This window comes from Amblyomma mixtum, chromosome 10, assembly GCF_055824585.1.
Source record: "Amblyomma mixtum isolate Tamu chromosome 10, ASM5582458v1, whole genome shotgun sequence".
NCBI classification, from domain to species: domain Eukaryota; kingdom Metazoa; phylum Arthropoda; class Arachnida; order Ixodida; family Ixodidae; genus Amblyomma; species Amblyomma mixtum.
In genome coordinates, this window is record NC_143021.1 from 70,522,288 (window position 1) to 70,538,015 (window position 15,728).

The 15,728-nt window shown below is 47.7% G+C and overlaps 1 protein-coding gene across 1 annotated transcript; it reads left to right on the forward strand.

The window, feature by feature from the left end:
• The first annotated feature begins 2,612 nt into the window (after positions 1-2,612).
• LOC149326078 (uncharacterized) lies at positions 2,613-5,152 on the forward strand. Its single transcript, XM_089563845.1, has 5 exons — positions 2,613-2,878; positions 2,955-3,279; positions 3,655-3,828; positions 3,910-3,984; positions 4,403-5,152. The coding sequence occupies exons 1-5, from the start codon at positions 2,776-2,778 to the stop codon at positions 4,638-4,640; spliced, it is 915 nt and encodes a 304-aa protein (XP_089419971.1). The 5' UTR covers positions 2,613-2,775; the 3' UTR covers positions 4,641-5,152.
• The last annotated feature ends 10,576 nt before the right edge of the window (positions 5,153-15,728 follow it).

Below are 15,728 nucleotides of genomic sequence, written 5' to 3' on the forward strand. Positions count from 1 at the left end.
ACACGTGCGACGCTTCCCAGCTTGAAAACAAGCGCAGTCTACGCTTGCCCAGCAGACCATCTACTACACAACACAGGAACAGCACAATATCAAGCACTTCATGCATCAACATGATCACAGTGGCACACGTGCAAACAAGCTACGCTTGCCCAGCAGACCTTGCCTGCGCTACTGCACCCACCAGCCTTGCACGATGGATGGATAGGGTGGTGGCAATTACCACCTTTTTCTTCTTTATTTTTGTTCAACTGTGTTGTCATTAAGATTCGCTATCTTCTTTACCTACGGTTTCCTACAATTCTAACTTTATGCCACCTCTCTGCTTTTCAGCCACCAATCCTCCAATCGCTTTTTGCTAACTTCCACTGCAGATTTATTTACATGACCATTGTTATCTTTAAAACAGTGACTGTGCCTGCATTGGCATCCGGATGGATACCATCACATTTGAGTATGAGGTGTTCAATTGTTTCCACAGATCTACCACACACTGCACATGTGTCATCTTCTTCGTTAAATTTCTTTTTGTAGCTGCGCGTTCTAAGACACCCTGACCTAGCTTCAAAAAGTAGGGCACTCCATCTTGAGTTATCATAGAAAAATTCTTTCCTGATCTGCCTTTTCCAGTATCGATATAGTTCTACACTATGTTTCTTTTCCATTGAATTCATCCAATTTTTAACTTCCGCGTTTTTAACCTGTCGTTTAATGCTCTTTCTTTCTCCGTCCTCATGACCGGCATACTTACTGGTTAATTTTCTAGTTCTTTTCTGCCACTGTGAGTCAACGCTCTTTCTGTATAAATATGTAAATACCTTAGCTGTCCACCTGTTTCGTCCAATTTCCTCAGGTGTTCTTCATATAGACAAGCGTCAGGCCATGACGTCACGGAGATGCGGCGGCGCTGGAGTCAGCAGTGACTTTCGTTGTGTAGGCAAAAGCCGGTACCGTGTGCCTTGGGTATGCCGCGCTTGAGCGTTTTTGAATGCATTTTGCAATATTCTGGCGAGCTGTGGTGCCGGTGGTTGAACCACAATGCTGAAGAAAGGCAGCGGCACACGTTTCCGCAAGTTTATTGCATTTAGATGTAGGCCAAAGCGATGCGCAGCGGCCGTGGAGCGGGAAAAGTTGGACGACGGATCGGCTGTGCAGCTGGTATTGCCTTTCTGCATCGAAATATGATAGTTTGCGTCTCTTAATCCGCATGTTTGCTCTTCAGTCGCGCGGCGAACAGTGCAAGAATCGACGTCGGCAGCTTGTTCGCGTTCTGTCGGGCTCTCGTTATGAGAAGTCTGGACGCAACATTCCATGTGGGTGTGACCGTAAATTGAATGCAGGGGACCGTTTTCAGGCGACAGTCACCCGGACTACGTCCTGGCCATCTCTTCGCGCTTAAAAAAAAAACAGCTGCTGCCACTCGCCTTCAGCATTCATCGGGCCACTGAGCGCGACGTTTGAAGCAGCACTTGTAGTCCGGTAGTAGGAATATACGACGCATAGTTTTTTCTCTATTTTCACTTCCACGAGCTTCAACCTGTACGTTTTTTCCCCACCTATCCTAGAAAACGATTAGACGGTATCGGCAATCATGCAGCATTATTTCCCATTTTACCTGAATTTTACAATTACTGGTCAATCAGAATCTGGTAGAAACAGCAAATACCAGACCAAAAACCAGTTATCAAGCAGAATAAGGCCTGCAATCAGAATGACTTATAATATTTAGATGTGCAGAGCAAACGTAACTTCGTTGTAGCTCGAGGTAAACTTCTGTCCATTCGCCTGTGCACCTCTCTTAAAGCCAAGCGAATAAAAAAGCATTTTTTTCAGACATTACCAGTGAAGGTCACATTTGCATGACTCATTTAAAGCAACTGCATGGCTTCAGTGTCCAGTAGTGTTCAGCGTTCTCCGCACTGAAGTGGCTGGACAAGAGCAAGCACATCACAAAGGTTCGTCATGGGAAAAAGCTGCCTCCCGTCATCCTTCTTCTTGCACTTAGCGATCGGGTATGCTGTATCGCCCCAAATGTTGAGACTGCAGACCTGTATACCTCATGCTTTCTCGGTTTCATTTAATAAGTCAACCTAGTCGACCGCCGTAGCCGCGCCGTTGCTGCCAAACATAGGAGCGCAGAAGGAAGCCTATGCAGCGCTTCACCAGATAATTCCGTCTGGCGAACAGGTTGAAAAAGTGCTGAACTGCTCTGCGGTCACCAACAGAAATGTTTCTTACCACAAGCGACGCGCACGCTTTGAAATATGCACGCACGCGAGTTGGTTTCGAAGGCAGCATCGCTTGGCGCGAAGTAGGCATGCTATGTTTTTGCCTACACCCCGCGTCGCTGCCGACCGCAGCGCCACCTTTGTTTACAAACATGACGCTTGTCTATAGTATTTTATACTTAGCTTCCCGTGCTTCGAACGATGCCCAGCCCATATCTCCCTGTACTGCCTCGTTTGTGGTTTTACGGTGGGCACCTAGTGGTAATCTTCCAACAGCTCTCTGATTTACGTCTAATCTCGATTGAACTTGTGCCCTTAAAGGGGTGGAGACACCAATGGTCTCCTCGATTTGGCTACACTTTCTACACTAGTGTAGGCAGTGTTACACTCGCGCACTCGATTTGTTAGTGTAGCCAGCGCCACCTACACTTCGGCACTCGATTTGGCCAAGCGCTACACGAGTTCTTCTACACTTCTGCACTACCGTTTCGGAGAGTACACGTCGTGTAAGCGCTTAAGTAAGTACCTAGCAGACGCTTCCGCAGCCATCATGCTGGTGCTCATAGACGGCGTCGAGACACAGGCATATGCCGTGCTTGATGAGTACGGCTCGCATATGCAAAGCGATGGTGGTTTTCTGTACGAGACTGAAGGTGAGTAACGTTGTTGGTTAAGCACGTGGGCTATGTCGCCGTTTGTGATGTGCTGCAAGTTATTTTATTTGTCCAGGCGGCCTTCGCATAAGTGTGCTGCATGTGGCAGCACCCAGCTCGCCTTCACCCACGACACCGGCTGTCGCTGAGGGTGCCAGTCGGCTCACGCCGCCGCCTCTTCGGCAGCCCACGCCGTCACCTCTTCGGCAGGCCACGCCGTCACCTCTTCGGCAGGCCACGCCGTCACCTCTTCGACAACCCACGCCGTCACCTCTGTCTCGTGGTTCGCCGCCACCGTCCGGCGACGGTGAACGCGAGTCGTGGGGCGACAGGAAATCGCTATTCCTGATCGCAAAATATAAAGAAGCTAAACGTGGCATTGGCAGAAAGGGTGGCTTTAGGTAAGTCGCAGCGTGTGAAATGCCGTAATGACGCGTGCTTATACACCAGATAGCGCAGAAGCCCGATCTCTGCAACGCACCATAGGCGTACTTTGTGGCGTTAACCCCTTTGATTTTGTTGCTGAATTTTTGATGCACGTTTTCTCAGCCTTAAGTTAGGGCTCGACGTAGTGGCAACGGATATGTTTACTATCTACTTCTAGAAGCACATCATTCATTGTTTCTCGGTGTCATCTCTTCAGCGTTATTAAAAGTTACACAAAAGCACACAGGTCCGTGGTGTAAGCTTGCAACGTGCTGTAACTTATGTTATCCTTATGCAAGAACTTATATAATAGTGAGGTACTAACGCTTGGCGAAATCTTTCTTTCTCAGGACAAAAAAGGCCATGTGGGAGAGACTTGCAGCGCAAGTCAATTCAGAATTCGGCTGCCGCGTCACGCCTCTGCAGGCGGAGAATAAGTGGAAAACAATGGAGAGAGCTTATAAAAAAGTCAAATCTAAGAATGGTTCATCCGGCCATTCGCGAGCAACCTGCATGTACGAACGGTATGGACAGCAAGCATTTCAGTTGTTTGTTCAAGTAGCTATCCTCTAAAGATAATCTCTGACCTTGTATTTTCTTGACAGCGAACTCGCCGAGGTGCTGGAGGTCGAGCACCATATTACTCCAGTGGCATTGCTTGCACCAGGAAGAGTAGTTGCGTAAGTCTACAACTTGGCATTTTTTTTTCTAGGATGCAATATTTTAAAGCTGTGCCATCTTATTGTGTTCACATAATGTTAACTGGCATGTTTTAGTTGTGGTTCTAATTTTCTTTCGCATGCTTGCATGCCTGTCTGTTGTGGGGCCCCATACAGAGAAATCTTGACTAATTAATGAATTCTTATTATTGTACAATTTAGATAAATGACTTTCTTGAATCTGCAATTCATTTTTTTTCTTCGCTTTGTAGTGACCTCTCCAGCTCTCAAATATGCTATGTACGCTGCTCTGCTTACAGGAATGGCGAGAAACCAAGCTACCCAACAGCAAATTTCTCTGCCACTTCTCTTATATAGTTACAGCATGGAACAAACAATTTCTTTTGTGTTGAAATTAATGAACCTTTATTAATGAAAGCAATAGGGAAGAAGAAAACATGCTGCCCGACAGTGGGCCTGCTGATGTTGCGGAGGGACCAGCCGTACCCTCCCGCAGCACCGAAGCAACACCAGCTCGCAGACGTCGGCAGGACAGGACTGCAATTGGCAGCCTCGTGAAGGTGCTGGAGGAAGCGATGGCGCAGAAGAAGCAGCAGCACGAGGAGAAAATGCGTCTCCTGGAACGCTTAGTGCGAGCTGCTGAAGCTAATAAATGAGTGTCAAGTTCACATTGCTCCTGTGTGCATTCTTTTTCGGTCAGCACTGGTGCTGGGCTATTAGCTTCCCTCGGCTTTCACAGTGTCCTGCATGCTGCCAGAAAATGGTCCTGCTGACGACGTTCAAGATGAGGCAGCACCAGCACCCTGCAGCAGCGCAGTGACAGCATCGAGGAGAGTCGGCAGAGAGGCACATGCATTGCCAGCCTGATTAGAGTGATGCAGGATGCCAAAGCTGCAAAGCAGAAGCAGCATGATGAAAAAATGCTCCTTCTGCAGTCTCTTGTACTTGTTGCCGAGGCAAATAAATGAGTTCAACTAGTTTCTTTTCGCATGTTGCTCAGCATTGATGCTGGGCTATGTGTCGTCTCCGGCTCTCGCAATGTGCTGTGGATGTGTCACTTTCCCTTGGCTCTTCATCATTGCCAACTTCGTCGTGAGCAGGCAGGTCTGCAAGCTCCGATATGAAATCCCTTTCAGAGTTGCACATGTTATGAAGCACGCATGCTCCCATAACAATGCGACAACACTGCATAATTGTCTTTGAATCGACCAAATAAAGTCTTCTGAAACGTTGCTTCAGAAGGCCAAAGCAGTTTTCAATGGCCACCCTCTGCTGGCTGTGGTATTTGTTAAATCCTTTTTTCCACGCCGGAAAACTGGAACCATTGTCTTTGTACGGCGTCAAAAGCCAAGGTAGCATGGGGTATGCGGAATCGCCTAGTATATAATTATCACCGCACTTGTCTGCAGCCTCTTCGAAGAAGGTGCTTTCTCTCAGTACCCGGGCATCATGTGCAGAACCAGGAAAGCCAATGAATACATCCAAAAACCTGTTTTGATCGTTGCAGACTGCTTGAAGGATTATTGAAGGCCACTTTTTCCGGTTGATATATGATGCAGTGGAGTCGTCTGGCTTTAGGATCTCAATGTGGCTGCCATCAATGCACCCCACGGCGTTGCGGGGCCCTTTCCCACCGCTTTTTTTCAGGAAGGCAATTTTGCTGCGGGCCATGTCGGCAGCGCTTGGCCAGCATATTACCTCACCGCTAACTGCTTGCAGAAAGTTCAGTACCCGTTGCATGCACAGCACAACCGACGATTCAGACACGTCAAATCTGTCAGCTACCGAGTACATGCTTGTTTGCGCTCCAAGGTAGGTCAGAGTTATAAGGCAACTCTCTTCTGCAGTGATTTGCGGACGACCGGAGACACTTTTCGGGTAGAAGGGCGACTGCCGGAACCTCGCGCACAAACTGTCAAATGTCTCGCGCGACAGCCTGAACAGCCTCTTGAATTCAAAGCCCAAGTATTGAGTTGTCACCTGCTCAAAGTAGCCGTTGATTCGGTGACGGTCGACCCGCGCCACTTTGCACAGCGCGACAGAAAGCGCACACTCAAATTCTTCATCGCTGTCGGAGTCAACGAGTTCCATGGCCGCTGCCAAATAATGCGCCATTTTGACCAACTGTACAGTGCTGAGTCAAGCTGAGCGTTGAAATATCACAATACCGCGCACATGTCAACACACGCAACAAACGCCAACATAGGTACAAGAATTTACCGCAGCAGACGAAGGCCTGCACGTTTCTACACTTTTGTCCTCGATTTGACCGCTGCACCGAAGGCGCTAGTGTCGAGCTACACTCACACTGGAAGAAGTGGCGCTGCACTAGCACGGCACTTTTGGGAACTAGTGTAGAAAGTGTAGCCAAATCGAGGAGACCTCAAATTTGTGGTTGGCGCGATGATACACACTCAAAGATTCATATATTCACAGTGAATAATTTATTATCGCATTTTTAGGTGAACGATTTTTGGTTTCGGTTTCGGAACGCCGAGTTGGAGAGTGACGACACAGAGGGGGAAGATCAACTACTTCGCTTGGTCACGTGGGCCCACAAAAGTTGTGACGCACCTACTGCTGCATCGTCTGCTTTCTCACACACGTGCTGACCAGCGCATGAAAACAAACAACGGCATGGCTAGTCCCAGCAGCTCGGATTCTCACGGATCTGATTCCAATGAGTGAGAACATCGACTTTTTTTTTGATCGCACGCTAATACAGTAGAACCCCGTTCATACGTTTTTCACCGGACCGGGGAAAAAAAAACGTAACAGCCGGGAAAACGCAACAGTGAGGAAAGCACCGAAAATTAATGAAAACAGTGCAGCTTTGACTTGAAACAATTAATTTCCACAAATTGACCCTAGGACTTTAAAAAATCGAGAATGGTGGATTGCAGTTTCTTTCGCTCGCTGGAAAGAACAACGCGTTTCTCAATAGCAAAGGCCGCATTGCTGTCAGCGTCGCTTTACAGTGCGGCCACACCGCACGCACGCAGCAGTGCTGTGCAGTTCACGCGCTCACTGCAGTCCACGCTGAAGCGACGTTGTGCACAGCGTCAAGCACTGAAATGTTTGTAGGCTGCTCGCCGCGCTGCTCCGCGTAAGCCGCCCTGGCTGCCTGTCGACTGCGTTTAGTACGTCCAGCTTTTCCTCAAGGGAAAGCCCCTTCCGCTTACTCAACGCTATCACGCCATCAAAGCGACTGAGAAGGATGAAAAGGAAATTGCACGGGCCTACCGACTGGCTGCAGCAGAGCCACCACCGCTGTCACTTGCAGATAGAGGAGAGTTAAAAGATAAAAAGAAAGAGTGAAAGAAAAGACGCGCAGCCGCGGGCTTCCTCCTCACCACTTCCCACGATAAAGATCGCGGCGTTCGGGGTGCGAGGCAGATAGCCATCTAGTGGCGGCCTCTCCAACTCGCGTGCGGCTTCTTGCAGCCAGTTCCGTAGCCAAGCCTGGCCAAGACTCGTCAAAAATCAAAATGCCGGTTGGCGCGCATTGCCCGGTTGGGTTCGGGGAGCCGGTTGCGACGTATCATGCGGGATCGTTTCCTCGGCTACGACGTAACAGCGGGGTTCCCAATACATTGGATCCTATGGAAGCTATGCCGGGACCCGAAGAAAACGACGTAACAGCCGGGAAAACGCAGCAGTGAGGAACGTAACAGCGGGGTTCTACTGTATTGCCTTCGCGAGTTGGCGTGAGGTTGCGAAACACTTTGCAAAATGCCAGTAAGCATCGCTGCTCCGCTCTACCCAAGCTGCGCCCACAACCGGTGTCACACTTCACCGCCGTGCAGCAGTACCTGAGCGCTGCTTGGGATGGTGTACAAATATCGCAAGAAAAGACAAGATCGCCTTGTTATCAGAACTGTCAGCTATACTCGAGCAGCGACAAAGCATGCCTGCTTATGTTGGGAGCTTTCGGCAACGGCACCGCTCGCGGGCGCTCCGGGCGATGAGCTCTGCTGCTGCCTGGCTGCCGTGGTCGTCGCTAGGCCTATAGCCTGTTTCGTAAGCGGCCGGCGCTTCGGAAGTCGCCTGCGCTGCGATAGAAGGCCTACTTTTCACATATAGCTTTAGTGTCAACAGCATCATCTCACAGTAAAATAATAGTATGGTCAATCTCCTCGACGCCCTTCGGCAGCAGAGCTAGCGGGCGCCAGGCGAGCCGGACCCCAACGTCGGGCCAGCGGCAGCTGCGAGGTAGTTGTGGCAAGAAATTTGCTCATATCACAGTTGTTACCTCTACCAACAGCTCAGTATTGGTCAGCGATCCTCAAAAATGACACTTTTTCACATTTCTTGTCCCATGGTTTATTATTTATGTCAAGAACCCTCTTTAGCTCGCTTTTACGACGTCGGCAGACGGTATCCAGGCTGGCCGACCGGCCGGCAGGCTCGGCTTACTTAACGTCCACACAAGAAAATACAAAACAGCCGTGCTACCAGAAAGGATGCTTTCTAGATTCGAGATACGACAGCATGACTGTGCGAAAAGTGGATCTTTCGGCAACGACACTGCCTGCGGCAACGCCGAGCGACGACCTGCGCGCTGGTCCCAGACTGCCCTAGTCGTCGCTAGGCCTATTTGGTTTCGCATCGACTCCGCAGCTGAGGACGCTTCGGGACTGGCCAGCGCTCAGAGACATGCTCCGCTCGGCACCCCTTTACTGTGAACTCGTCCCATAATAGAAGATACGCTCGATTTCCACGACGTCTTCAGCAACGGAGCTAGCAGACGGCAAGCGAACCGCACCAGGTAGCAGCAGCACAAAAGCGGCTATGGGATGAAATTTGCTTGCATCGCAGTCATCACTTCTACCAGGAACTCTTTATTTGCCAACGATCGTCAGAAACTATGCATATTTGATATTCATATATCCCAGGGTTTGCTATGAACGTGAACAAACAATACTATCGCACTCTTCAGATGCCGGCGGTCGGCACGAAGACTGGCGCAGGCCGCCCGGCTCCAAGGAGTGCGCCCTATGTCATCATGATGCTGCCGCTTCCCGTCGCCTTTGCCGAGAGCGGCACACCGTTGACATCTAGCAGGCCGGACGCAGGCGACGAGCTGCAATCGGACGTTGCGACGCTGTTTGCAGCAGCGCGCTGCAGACCGTGCTCACTTTTCGCACAAAACTAACCGAGCGAGGGGCGGTTAGCAGCAAATGCGGCTCGCTGGTGCGTCGACTGCGCTCACGTGGCTCTGGCTGTGCCCCGCTCATCGTACGTCACTGTATTTTGGTATGACGTCACTAAAACTTTGTTTTTCTACATACCTTGTGACGTCACCGTTGATGGCACTAGCGATGGGTCTAGATCACGAGAAGTGAGTATTTAGGTAATCTTTGGAACCGAATTAAAATATTTTTTAAACGTTTGTTGTGTCCAACACCTCGCTGTGAGTGCCCTTGCATACATAGGAATCCCATAGCAGGCTTTTTATAGCTTCAAAATTTGGTGTCTCCACCCCTTTAACCACATAATCGCATTCCCGAAAGTAAGCCCCGGCACCATTATTCCTTTCCAAATACCTCTCAGTACTTCATATTCGTTGAACCCCCGTAATGCCCTATGTTTCATTATCCCGGCGTCTCTTCGCCCTTTTGCCCTAGAGCCTGTTCATGCTTTTCCGTGTATATCTGTCCTTCGTTTAGCCATATCCCAAGGTATTTGTATTCGGCCAGTCTGGGTATTTCGTGGTGTTGTATTGTAAGTACCTGATCAGTTGTATCAGTAAAAATCATCACACCTGACTTAGTTGCGCTAAAACTGAAACCTAGAGCGTCTCCATCGTCTCCACAACAATTAACCAGAGTTTTCAAATCTTCCTGGCTATCTGCTAAGAGTGCAGTATCGTCTGCATACATTAAACCCGGGCGCCGCTGCTCAGCTACATTTGCGCCTAATCTGTACGACAGATTATAACCTAGATTACTTTCTTCTAGCCTTCTTTCCATATTTATGAACAGCAGCGGTGATAGAGGACAACCTTGCCTTAATCCTTTGTGCACCCCCACAGTTGTGGTACTTTTTATCCCTTCCCATGTAATTTCAACTTTATTATCTCGGTAGATTTCCTGTAGAAGTTACCTCGTAACCGATACCTACATCTTTTAATATGTTCCAAAGGAGTTCCCTGTTCACGTTGTTGTATGCACCGCTTATGTCCAGAAAGGCTAAATACTATAGAGGTCTGTTTTCCACCTTAGCTATTTCTATGCATTGGGTAAGCACGAGCAGGCTATCATTTAAGTGCCTACCCCTTCTGAACCCATTCTGAAGTTCTCCGAGTATCCTACCCACGACTGCATTTTTAATTTCACCGCCTGCATTGCCAACCTGTATATAACAGATGTTATCGTAATTGGTCGGAAGGATTTTATGTTCATCTTATCTCCTTTCCGTTTATAAATCAAATTCATTTTACTCTGTCTCCAGCTGTGCGGAATTTGCTTATTTGTTATGACTGTCTCCAACGTCTTTATCAACGTTTCCTTGCTTCTTGGACCAAGTTCATTAATCAGGTTGATTGGAATTTCGTCTATCCCTGCGGATGTGGTTTTAGGAATGTTTGCTTCTGCCTTTTTCCAGTTAAGACTAGTCAGTTCTAAGCTGTTCTCTATTGTGCTGTCCTGTGTTGCTTCCTCACTTGGGGAGATTATCGTATTGTCGTTGCTAAATGACGCAGCTATAACTGACATAATGTAGTTCACAACATCGTTTGCCTCTAAACATTTTCGCTCAGAATCTTTAATCTGTTCCTGCTTTCTTTGATTTGTTTTTCCCAACCAGCATATCATCATCATCATCAGCCTGACTACACCTACTGCAGGGCAAAGGCCTCTCCCTTGTCTCTCCAATTAACCCTGTCCTTTGTCAGTTGCCGCCACTGTATCCCCGCAAACTTCTTAATCTCATCCACCCACCTAACTTTCTGCCGTCCCCTGCTACGTTTGCTTTCTCTTGGAATCCACTCCTTTACCCTTAAAGGTGCACTGAAGAGGAATCTGAACTCGTCTTTCTGCCGCGGGAACTCAATCTGCACGTTCCTAGCATTCTTAGAAACTGCGATTTTTTGCCCTGTGTGGCTGATTTTCCTAATTAAATCGAATTAACGTCCGGCTCCCGCCTTTTTTTTTAATTCTCCCTCGTACGGTGGGCGGAGTCGACCAACGCGTGAAGTGCCTTTCAGCCAGTCCCGCGGCAGCTTGCCGCTCTGCCATCGGCGGAGTAATACGTAGTATTCCGTAGAAGCAAATAGTCCACGTGTATATTTATTTCTGCAGGCTTATTTTGCGGCTATATTATCTGCGAATGAAACTATTTATTCACGGAAACCTAGAAACAAAATAAAGCGAAAGCAAAGCCTCCACGGAGCTGGCTGAAAGGCACTCCACGCGTTGGTCGACTCCGCCCACTGTACGAGGGAGAATTAAAAAAAAAAAGGCGAGAGCCGGACGTTAATTCGATTTAATTAGGAAAATCAGCCACACGGCAATAAATCGAAGTTTCTAAGAATGCTCAGAACGTGTAGATCGAGTTCCTGCGGCAAAAAGACGAGTTCAGATTCCTCTTCAGTGCACCTTTAAGGACCAGCGGTTATCTTGCCTTCGCATTACATGCCCTGCCCAAGCCCATTTCTTCCTCTTGATTTCAACTAGGATGCCATTAACCCGCGTTTGTTCCCTCACCCACTCCGCCCTCTTCCGATCTCTTAACGTTACACCTATCATTTTCCTTTCCATAGCTCGCTGCGTTGTTCTTAACTTAAGCTGAACCCTCTTTGTTAGCCTCCACGTTTCTGCCCCATAGGTGAGTTTCGGTAAGATACAGCTGTTATATACTTTTCTCTTCAGGGATATTGGTAAACTGCCACTCATGATCTGAGATAACCTGCCATATGCGCTCCACCCCATTCTTATTCTTCTAGTTATTTCCCTTTCATGATCCGGATCTGCAGTCACTACCTGCCCTAAGTAGACATATTCTCTTACTACTTCCAGCACCTCGCTACCAATTGCGAACTGCTGTTCCCTTGCTAGGCTGTTGAACATTACTTTGATTTTCTGCATGTTAATTTTTAGCCCCACCGTTCTGCTCTGTCTGTCTAATTCATTGATCATGCTTTGCAGTCCATGTCCTGAGTGGCTTACCAAGGCAATGTCATCAGCGAATCGCAAATTACTCAGGTATTCTCCATTAACTCTTATCCCCAACTGTTCCCATTCTAGTCCCCGGAATATCTCCTGTAAGCAGGCAGTGAAGAGCATTGGCGAGATCGTGTCTCCCTGCCTGACACCTTTCCGTATTGGAATTTTATTGCTGACTTTATGGAGGGCTATGGTAGCTGTGCAATCGTTATAAGTATCTTCCAATATTTTCACATAACACTCTTCCACACCCTGACTCCGCAATGCCTGCATGACAGATGAGGTTTCCACTGAGTCAAATTCTTTCTCGTATTCAATGAAGGGCACATACAGGGGTTGGTTATATTCTGCGTGTTTCTCTATCACCTGATTGATAGTGTGAATGTGGTCTATTGTCGCGTATCCTTTACGAAAGCCTGCCTGATCATTTGGTTGACTAAAGTCCAAGGTTGTCCTGACTCTATTAGCGATTACCTTAGTAAATACCTTGTAGGCAATGGACAATAAGCTGATTGGTCTGTAATTCTTCAAGTCCTTGACGTCTCCTTTCTTATGAATTAAGATAATGTTAGCGTTCTTCCAAGCTTCTGGTACTCTCGAGGTCACAAGGCATTGCGTATACAGGGTGGCTAGTTTTTGTAGCACAATCTCTCCTCCATCCTTCAACAAATCTGCTGTTACCTGATCCCCACCAGCTGCTTTCCCTCTTTGCATTGCTCCTAAGGCTTTCTTTACTTCCTCCTTCGTTACTGGCGGGATGTCCCATTGCTGTGCTCGAGTGCCTCCCTCAGTAACTTGGTGATTACATTCGCTACTGTATAGATTTGTGTAGAACTCTTCGGCTAATTCAACTATCTTATTCATATTGCTGATGACATTGCCCTGTTTGTCTTTTAGCGCATACATCTGGTTTTTACCTATGCCCAGTTTTCTCCTCACTGATTTTAGGCCACCTCCATTCCTTAGAGCATGCTCGATTTTCTCCATGTTAAGCTTTCTTATGTCGGCTACCTTGCGCTTATATGGTTCCAGAATTTTCTTGGCCCCCCTTTATTTGCATCGCGAATTTCAGCCAGCCATTATCAGAGGACTGCTTCATTTTAGCCTGGACTAGGACCTGGACTTGCTGTTTCTTTTGTCGATAAGATTCCCATTTTTCGCCTATTTACTCTTCAGATAACTGCGCCCTCTTTGCTTCTCTGTGTTCCCTTGAAGCTGCCCGTCGTTGCTCGATGGCTTCCTTAATTTCCATATTCCACCAGCTTCGTGGCTTTCTCTTTCCTCTCCAGCGGTTTACTCCTTTCACTTGTTTCATTTTTGTAGCGATGAGCAGTTCTAACTGATTATAATCCCACTTTTCCATGGGGCGTTTCTCGATTGCTTTCTCTGTGTCGGCTGCTATTTGCGCTATTTGTTCGTCGTTTAATTTTGCGTTGTCTTTTTGACTTCGCTGCATTTCTCTTTTGACTAGGGTTCCCAACTATAGGCTAATACGTTTATGACCACTTCCTAGGCTGTACTTCCCCTCTTCGTCTTTTCCATTATTGCGAGCTTGCTATAGATGTCCTGCGACATTAGACAGTAGTCAGTGGTTGTCTGCCCGTTACGGGATTCCCACGTGAGTTGTCCCTCACATTTAGTTTCTCTATTGACAATAACTAGGTTGTGCCGCTCACAGAAGTCTAGCATTAACTTCCCGTTACAATCTGTGTATCTATCCAGATCCTCGATGTGGCCATTCATGTCTCCAAGCAGAATAATATCGACACCGTCTCCAATCTGCTTTATATCGTCATTGAGGCACTTAACTAGCTCCTTGTTTTCTTGCCTGCATTTGTCCCCGGTCCCTAAATAAACTACCCCTAGCCATGTCCTTTTGCCAGCAATTGTACCTGATACCCAGACATGTTCTTTGCAAGTTGATTTTATCCTTTGCCAATTTGTTCCTTGATGTATCAGCATACCTACTCCCCTCCCTTCTTCTCCGTTGTTGTTCTGTTGCACCCTTCCCAGACATAGCCATCGATGAAAGGTGGATCTGCTAGATCCCTCAGATGTGTCTCGCATAGAGCGTACACACCTACTGCTTCGTCCTTTAACTGCTGTTCTATTTGTAGCCATTTCTCTCTCTTTCTACCCCCTTGCATGTTTATCCCTTTCAGGCGCTTTGTACACAATTGTGGAAGCAGCAAACTTACAGCTTTTTCTGAGGAACTGGAGCACTTAGCAGTGATTTCATTATTTCAGGGAAATTGAGCGCCCTTTTTGTTGCAAATAAGTTGCTTTTTTGTAGCATATAGTGAATGCAGTAAATAATATTTCACATAAGAGTGAACTACAGTCAGATACAACTTAAGAAGGCAGCGGCTTTTCCCCGTCAAAGGATCCCCCTCCAGCCACTGGCGTCGGCCGATTCTCATTGTCCTGCTAGCGTGACAAAGCAGGGAGTGGCAGATAAAAGGGGACAGTCCCCTCTGTCCATAGTCGGGGCTAGACCTCTCTCTCCACCGCTCCCTGCAGTGTCACCTAGCAGGGTCATGAGAATTGCCATCAGCGGGAATGGGGAAAAGCCGCTGCCTTCTTAAGTTGTATCCGACTATAGGTAGCACTTTGTCCGCCGTTTTTATGTAGACAGATTTTGCCGCGAGTGAGAACATCGATTGTTTTTGCTCAATTTCGAGCGTAGTGTGAATCTTCAAAACACAAAGCGATTCCACGATCCCTAGGGTGTTTACCTGACACACGAGAACATTTTGATGTTACTGTTTCTAACAAATCTGACACTTTGTACGGAATTATTCACATCGTTGTAAAAACTTACCTCCTGGTCTTTCAAACAAATGCGCTTTTGAGTATGTTTTTGCGGGCTAGTTGGTGCCTATGCATTCTGGGTTTTTTGCGCAAAAGACACGACACAAAAGAAACGAGGTAGACAGGACAAGCGCTGAGGCCTGAATATGTTACTTAGGTGAAAAAATATATGATTTAAGTCAAAACAAAAAATGGCGCCTGAAAGGATTATGTAACTGGTACTGGTGTTAAATTTCTTTTTCGTAGTTTTCTTTCTGGGCCTCCTAGTAGCTATTTTGTTGGGCTCAGCCGCCATTGTTACACTTTCTACTTCGCTTCTACCTACCCCTACGCCCTGAGCCACCGTGGACCCCCTAAAGAAGCTACCGCTCGGCCTCCCAGGCGCCAGCCTATCTCTGCTCCCACCCTTCCACTAAAGTGGATGCCATCTCGTCTAAAGCCTCTGCCAAAGCCTGCTGTGTGCACTTCCCTGTTTCTCTACCACCTCAAAGCCTTTCTCGAGGCCTAACTGCCTTATCTCTCGATTAAGATTCACAACGTCGTTAGTAACCTCTACATTCCTTCCTTGTACCTCCCGCACTGTACACACCATGATCTGTGCTTGCTGTGCTATCGCCCTTATACCGTCAACTCCCTCAGCTAATGTTTTCCCTACTTGTGCAGCGTCACCATTCAGGACATCACTTAGCCCCGCCGCTACCACTAGCCTTCTCGGAAAGTTCACTTTTAGTCGCTCTCAGAACATCGTCCATTGTCCTTCCTAGAAAC

Excerpts from the sequence above, each read along its gene's own strand:
- LOC149326078 (XM_089563845.1), top strand. The coding sequence starts at position 2,776 with ATGCTGGTGCTCATAGACGGCGTCGAGACACAGGCATATGCCGTGCTT. Across the intron at positions 2,879-2,954 it reads TTTTCTGTACGAGACTGAAG|GCGGCCTTCGCATAAGTGTG; the intron begins GTGAGTAACGTT and ends TTATTTGTCCAG. Across the intron at positions 3,985-4,402 it reads GCACCAGGAAGAGTAGTTGC|CAATAGGGAAGAAGAAAACA; the intron begins GTAAGTCTACAA and ends TATTAATGAAAG.